A 6,521-nucleotide genomic window follows, 5' to 3' on the forward strand; every position below is an offset into this window, starting at 1 on the left:
CCATCCCAGGGATCAATCTGGTGAACCTTCTCTGTACTCCCTCTAAGGCTAGAATGTCTTTCCTCAGATTAGGAGACCAAAACTGTACACAATACTCCAGGTGCGGTCTCACCAAGGCCCTGTACAACTGCAGCAGAACCTCCCTGCTCCTATACTCAAATCCTCTTGCTATGAATGCTAACATACCATTCGCTTTCTTTACTGCCTGCTGCACCTGCATGCTTGCTTTCAATGACTGGTGCACCATGACACCCAGGTCACGTTGCATCTCCCCTTTTCCTAATTGGCCACCATTCAGGTAATACTCTGCTTTCCTGTTCTTGCCGCCAAAGTGGATAACCTCACATTTATCCACATTATATTGCATCTGCCATGCATTTGCCCACTCGCCTAATCCTTCTCATCCTTCTAAATTCCAGTGAATACAAGCCCAGTCTTTCCAATCTTTCCTCATATGACAGTCCCGCCAACCCGGGGATTACCCTGGTGAACCTACGCTCCACTCCCACAATAGCAAGAAATGTCCTTCCTCAAATTAGGAGACCAAAACTGCGCACAATACTCCAGATGTGGTCACACCAGGGCCCTATAAAGGTCAAGACCCTTCTTCAGACTGGTTACATTCGTCCTTCATCTTTTCTCTCCATATTCTCCTGGTTGGCATGTGGAATTCTGCCGTGTTAACTCAAGTTTAAACCGTTCGCCTTTAGACGCGCCGCAGAATCTCTCCATCACTTCCCCCAGCAACGTGAACAATTACGGGGTCAGTGTAAAGGAAGGAAACTCTGCAGCGATCCTATGCTCCGTCCAGAGTTTCCCAGCGTCCAACCTGACCTGGCGACATCTCGGTGTCACGCTGAGCACAACACGTTCCAGCAACGAGCTGTGGTTGAAAATCCTTCGGGTGACACCGCGGGACACTGGGGACTATCAGTGTGTGGCGGAGAATGAACACGGGACAGGGGAGGGGACTGTGACCCTCGTCGTAGAATGTGAGTAGACACACGGTCATGTCTCTCTGAACATCAATGAGCAGTTAATGGAATATATCATGTATTGCAGGGACATCATTGTACATCTGCCTCTCTCCCACACTCTCTCTCCTATTGTAAGATGAAGAGGCTTAAATAATACTGGACCAAGTGGACCCGTTGGGCCCATTCCTCACAGAGGGGGAACAGGGAAAGGGAGAGGGTGTCACTGAGTGAGCCGTGGACCCAAAGCCTCTCCTGTATTGGTGTAGCACTCTCAACCCCCCCCCCACTCAATCCCCCTTAACCCCCCTCCTCCTCTCACAGACCCACTCCATCCCCTCTACCCCAACCCCACTTTCCCCTCCCCTGCCCCCATCCCCATTCCCCCCAGCCCTGCCTCCACCCTATTCCCCCCTCCTCACCGCTATTCACCCCTCCCCTCACCTCCACTCGGCCCCCCCTCCTCCCCCCACACCCACTTTCCCTGCCCGCACCCCACTGTCGCCCCCATCCCAATCATCCCTCCTCCCCACCCACTCTCCCCCACCCCCACTCTGCCCTCCTCCCCAGCCCCACTCTGCCCTCCTCCCCAGCCCCACTCTGCCCTCCTCCCCAGCCCTAATCTCCCCCTCCCCCTCACCCCCACCCCCACTCTCTCCTCCCACCCTCCCCCTCCCCCCCACTCTCTCCTCCCCTACCCCCACTCTGCCCTCCTCCCCAGCCCCACTCTGCCCTCCTCCCTAGCCCCACTCTGCCCTCCTCCCCAGCCCCACTCTCCCCCTCCCCCTCACCCTCACCCCCACCCCCACTCTCTCCTCCCACCCTCCCCCTCCCCCCCACCTCTCTCCTCCCCTACCCCCACTCTCACTTTCCCCCACCCACCTTTCCCCACAACCCCCCTTTCCCCCATTCTCTCCTCCTCCAGCCCCATTCTCACTGTCGCCCACCCCCCCTTTCCCCACCACCCGCCCTCTTTCCTCCTCCACTCTCTCCTTCCCCACCCCCTCCTCCCCCAGTCTCTCCTCCCCCCACCCTCACCCCCCTCCTACCCCCACCCTTCCCTCCACCCACTCGGCCCCCACGTCCACTCCCCTCCATGGAGCTGTTGGCGGCGAAAGCCATTTACCGAGCGTACAGGGAGGAGGAGGGAGTGCCGGACTACTCGAGGCTAGCAGAATCAAGGCGAATGGGGATAAGTTGGGCACAGGTTACTGATTGTGGATGATCTGCCATGATCACAATGAATGGCGGTGCTGGCTCGAAGGGCCAAATGGCCTCCTCCTGCACCTATTTTCTATGTTTCTATAAAGGAACAGCAGGAAGTGAAGAAAGCTAATGGCATGTTGACCTTCATAACGAGAGAATTTCAGTATAGGTTCTTCTGCAGTTGTATAGGGCCCTGGTAAGACCGGACCTGGAGTATTGTGTACAGCTTTGGTATCCTAATTTGAGGAAGGACATCCTTGTAATTGAGGCAGTGCAGCGTAGGTTCACGAGATTGATCCCTGGGATGGCGGGACTGTCATATGAGGATAGATTGAAAAGACTAGGCTTGTATTCACTGGTTTAGAAGGATGAGAGGGGACCTTATAGAGACATAAAATTATAAAATGACTGCACAAGCTAGATGCAGGAAAAATGTTCCCAATGTTTTGGGAGTCCAGAACCCGGGGCCACTGTCTTAGAATAAAGGGGAGGCCATTTAAAACTGAGGTGAGAAGGAACAGTTTTACCCAGAGAGTTGTAAATTTGTGGAATTCTCTGCCACAGAGGGCAGTGGAGGCCAAATCACTGGATGGATTTAAGAGAGAGTTAGATAGAGCTCTGGGGGCTAGTGGAATCAAAGGATATGGGGAGAAGGCAGGCACGGGTTACTGATTGTGGATGATCAGACATGATCACAATGAATGGCAAGCTGGCTTGAAGGGCTGAATGGCCTCCTCCTGCACCTATTTTTATGTTTCTATGTTCTAGGCCATTGTTAGTTGTTTGTTGGGTGAAAATGAGAAGCTTGTGCGACATGGGTGGGAGAGGGATAGAGAGAGAGAGGGAATGCCGGGGCTACCTGAGGTGAGAGAAATCAATATTCATACCACTGGGCTGTACGCTGCCCAAGTGAAATTATGAGATGCTGCTCCTCCAATTTGCATTTTGCCTGTTCAGTTGTAGTCACCTTGCTACAGGAAAGACGTCATTAAGCTGGAAAGAGTGCAGAGAAGATTTTCTCTGGAGCACAGGAGACTGAGGGGTGGGTGATCTTAGAGAGGAGAATTAGGATAGGGTGATCGAGAACTAGAAGGTAGAAGGGAATAAATTAATAGGAACCTGAGGGGCAACTTTTTAACAGAAAGGGTGGTTGGTATCTGGGAACGAACTGCCAGAGGATGTAGTTGAAGTTGTTCAATAACAACATTTGGACAGGTACATGGATAGGAAAGGTTCAGAGATAAATGGACCAAATGGGACTTGCTTAGATGAGATGTGCCGAAGGGCCTGTTTCCGTGCTGTGCCACTGCACGACTCTGAAACAATGAAGGGTTAGGATGGAGTGAATGTGGGCAGAGTGTGAGGAAGAGCAGAACTGGAGGCCATCAGCAGTAAACAGCCGTTGGGACCTCAGAGGGACATGGCTTTGCTCAGGGAGAGGTGAGTGGTGGACTCACTGCTCTCGGTGCGGGTTGAGGGCACAGTAGAAGTAGATTTAGAGGGAGGTGGGACATTCTGAGAGATGAGGAAAGTAGGGACAGCAGGACAAGACGGGCCGAATGGCCTGTTATGTAATTCCAGTGTAATCCAATGGAGAGCTGCATGCTGGAGAATCTCTTTCGCTGCTTGGTCTGGGGTTAAGTTGTGGTGTCTGTGTCTCGGAGCTGGGCTTTCACCGACTCCTTTCTCCACCCCTCAGTATGTGGCCAGGACAGGACTGGGAAATACGTCGTGGCCGTGATTGTTCTTGCCGTCGCCCTTGGTGTCGTCATCACCGCCGCAATCTTCTGGGCAGCGCGATGTCGCGGCAAACGAGGTGAGAGACGATCTGGAAAATGTCCGAATGTCTTCACTGCCATTTACTCATGAGAGAGAGAGAGAGAGAGAGAGAGGGAGGGGAGGTACCCACTGCGTCAGCCTGAAATCAGGGCCCTCTCCAACTAGGGGTGCCAACTATCTCACTCCCAAATAAGGGACAAGGTGACGTCACCGCCCAGCGCCACGCGTGACCTCACCCAGCCAGTGGCCACGTGCTCCCGCTCCATCAATAGCGGCCGTCCGTGACGGAAGGCGGGTTGCTATGGAACCATCGTTAGGTGGCGCCTGGGCCTCCGGACCTACACTGTCCGGACCTATAGCGGCCCAGGCGCCTACACTGTCCGGGCCTACACTGTCCGGACCTACACTGTCCAGACCTATAGCGGCCCAGGCGCCTACACTGTCCGGGCCTACACTGTCCAGGCATACAGTGTCCGGGCCTACACTGTCCAGGCATACAGTGTCCGGGCCTACAGCGTCCGGGCCTACAGCGTCCGGGCCTACAGTTTCCGGGCCTACAGCGCCCCCCGGTCCTAACACGGGACAAGGGCGGTCCCGTACGGGACAAACCAATTTTGCCCAAAATACGAGATGTCCCTGCTAATACAGGACAGTTGGCAACCCTACACATAACCCCCCTCCCCATTGCTACCACTGTGTTTGGAAGAGGGGCAGCACAGATTGCCCAAGTATCCTGGAGCTGATATTTATACCTCATCCACATCAGCATAAACAACATCATCTGGGAACAATCTCAGTGCTGCCCACAATCCCATTCACTCTCATTGTCCACAAGCCCCATGGGCACAAACCCATCCCCATTCACTCCACACTCCCCATGGTAACAAACCCATCCCCATTCACTCCACACTCCCCATGGTAACAAACCCATCCCCATTCACTCCACACTCCCCATGGTAACAAACCCATCCCCATTCACTCCACACTCCCCATGGTAACAAACCCATCCCCATTCACTCCACACTCCCCACAAACGCAAACCCATCCCCATTCACTCCACACTCCCCATGGTAACAAACCCATCCCCATTCACTCCACACTCCCCAAGGTAACAAACCCATCCCCATTCACTCCACACTCCCCATGGTAACAAACCCATCCCCATTCACTCCACACTTCCCACAAACGCAAACCCATCCCCATTCCCTCCCTCCACACTCCCCATGGACACAAACCCCTCCCCATTCACTCCCCACTCCCCATGGACTGAAAATGCCACCCCATTCCCTCTCACTATCCACACTCCCAAGGGACCCATCTCCTCCCCATTCCCTCCCACTACACTGCACATGGACTGAAACTCTCTCCCGCTCCCCACACTCCCAATGGACCCAACCTCCTTCCCATTCCCTCCCACCACCCACAACTTCCCATTCTCTTCCTCTGCCCACACACTCCACAGACCCGAACCCTTCCCTATTCCCTCCCCCACACTCCCCAAGCACCGGCGGTCACGGTGGCTTAGCGGTAGAGTTGCTGCCTTACAGCGAATGCAGCGCCGGAGACCCGGGTTCAATCCCAACTGTAGGTGCTCTCTGTGCGGAGTTTGTACGTTCTCCCCGTGACCTGCGTGGGTTCGCTCCGTGATCTTCGGTTTCTTCCCACACTCCAAAGACGTGCAGGTTTGTAGGTAAATTGGTTTGGTAAATGTAAAAATTTGTCACTAGTGTGTGTAGGATAGTGTTAATGTGTGGGGATCGCTGGTCGTTAATGGACCCGATGGGCCGAAGGGCCTGTTTCTGCGCTGTATCTCTAAACTAAACCCAAACTCCTCCCCAAACTCTAGCCACTGCTCATCAAACCAAACTCATCAGGAATTTTCTCACTCTGAATAATTACAGTGGGAGAAAAGGTGAATACGGTCATGTGACAGGAGTAGAAATAGGCCATTTGGCCCATCAAGTCTACTCTGCCATTCAATCATGGCTGATCTATCCCTCCTAACCCCATTTTCCTGCCTTCTCCCCGTAACCTCTGACACCCGCACTGATCAATGGGAAGAGACATGGAAAGGAGGAGAAATAGGGAAATGGAAGGTGTGTGTCAGAGAATTAATGTGGGAGGGAGGGAGGGGATGAGGGAGGGAGGGAAGGAGGGAGGGATTGAGGCGCGATGGTGTGAAAGAGGTTGAATGAGGAAGATGGATACGGGGAAAGAATAATGAAAGGAATGAGGAAGAGTGAGAGGGAGAGAGAAGGATGAATGAAGGAATTCCAGAAGAAAGAGAGATCGGAGACAGGCAAAGAGGAAAGTGAGCGGTCTGAATGAAATTTTGTCTTCCAGAAAGTTCCGTGGCACAGCTGAAGGAGCAGAAAGCTGAAGATGGGCCGGTGGAGTCGCCCTATCAGGTTGGCACTGTTGTGGCAAAGAGGCAGGTCGGCGTTTGTCTCCTTGTTGTCCCTCCACACCAGCACTGCCCCTCAGATACTAACTCCATGACCGCGGCCATCTGCACCTCACGCTGCCTCGGCAAGGCCAGCAGCATAATCAAGGACCAGTCTC

The 6,521-nt window shown here is 53.8% G+C and overlaps 1 protein-coding gene across 1 annotated transcript in view; it reads left to right on the plus strand.

Annotated features, from left to right (window-relative positions):
- LOC144590770 (sialic acid-binding Ig-like lectin 13) overlaps window positions 1-6,367 on the plus strand; it is a gene marked incomplete at its 3' end in the record, with an annotated part of 39,956 nt that extends 33,589 nt beyond the window's left edge. The window contains exons 6-8 of the mRNA XM_078395190.1: window positions 711-992; window positions 3,880-3,996; window positions 6,303-6,367. Coding sequence (XP_078251316.1) covers window positions 711-992; window positions 3,880-3,996; window positions 6,303-6,367 — 464 coding nt within the window. The remainder of the gene's footprint in view (window positions 1-710; window positions 993-3,879; window positions 3,997-6,302) is intronic.
- Between the last annotated feature and the right edge of the window lie 154 nt (window positions 6,368-6,521).

Source organism: Rhinoraja longicauda, unplaced genomic scaffold, assembly GCF_053455715.1.
Source record: "Rhinoraja longicauda isolate Sanriku21f unplaced genomic scaffold, sRhiLon1.1 Scf000307, whole genome shotgun sequence".
Classification (NCBI taxonomy): Eukaryota; Metazoa; Chordata; class Chondrichthyes; order Rajiformes; family Arhynchobatidae; genus Rhinoraja; species Rhinoraja longicauda.